The 286-nt window shown below is 67.8% G+C and overlaps 1 protein-coding gene across 2 annotated transcripts in view; it reads right to left on the bottom strand.

Moving 5' to 3' along the window:
* UBE2Q2 (ubiquitin-conjugating enzyme E2Q family member 2) overlaps positions 1–285 on the bottom strand; it is a 60,455-nt gene extending 60,170 nt beyond the window's left edge. For both annotated transcript variants that reach the window (XM_011932815.1, XM_011932817.1), the window contains exon 1: positions 36–285. In XM_011932815.1, the coding sequence (XP_011788205.1) occupies positions 36–215 (180 nt within the window). In that variant the 5' untranslated portion in view covers positions 216–285. The remainder of the gene's footprint in view (positions 1–35) is intronic.
* Between the last annotated feature and the right edge of the window lies 1 nt (position 286).

The raw sequence follows: 286 nt of genomic DNA, 5'->3' as shown, positions 1-286 counted from the left end.
TCACTCTGCTACCTCGCCGCGGCCGGGCGCCTCACCGTGATGTTGCAGTGGAGCGTGAGTGGCGGCGGCGGCGAGTGCGGGCTGCCTGGCTGCGGCACCAGGAACTGGCAGTGCAGCTCGTCCAGCTTCCAGCTGACGATGCGAAATCGCTCGTGGTTCTTGTCGAAGATGGACGCCAGGAACTTCAGCTCGGCCTTGAGCCCTGACACAGACATCTTCCCCTCATCTCCGGCGGGAGGGGCGCGGAAGGGGAGCCGGACCCGGAGCCGCCGTCACGGCCGCGACA

This window comes from Colobus angolensis, unplaced genomic scaffold, assembly GCF_000951035.1.
Source record: "Colobus angolensis palliatus isolate OR3802 unplaced genomic scaffold, Cang.pa_1.0 Scaffold99, whole genome shotgun sequence".
Lineage (NCBI taxonomy): Eukaryota > Metazoa > Chordata > Mammalia > Primates > Cercopithecidae > Colobus > Colobus angolensis.
The sequence above is the reverse complement of the archived record's forward strand: the minus strand, read 5'-3'. Positions and strand labels throughout refer to the sequence as shown.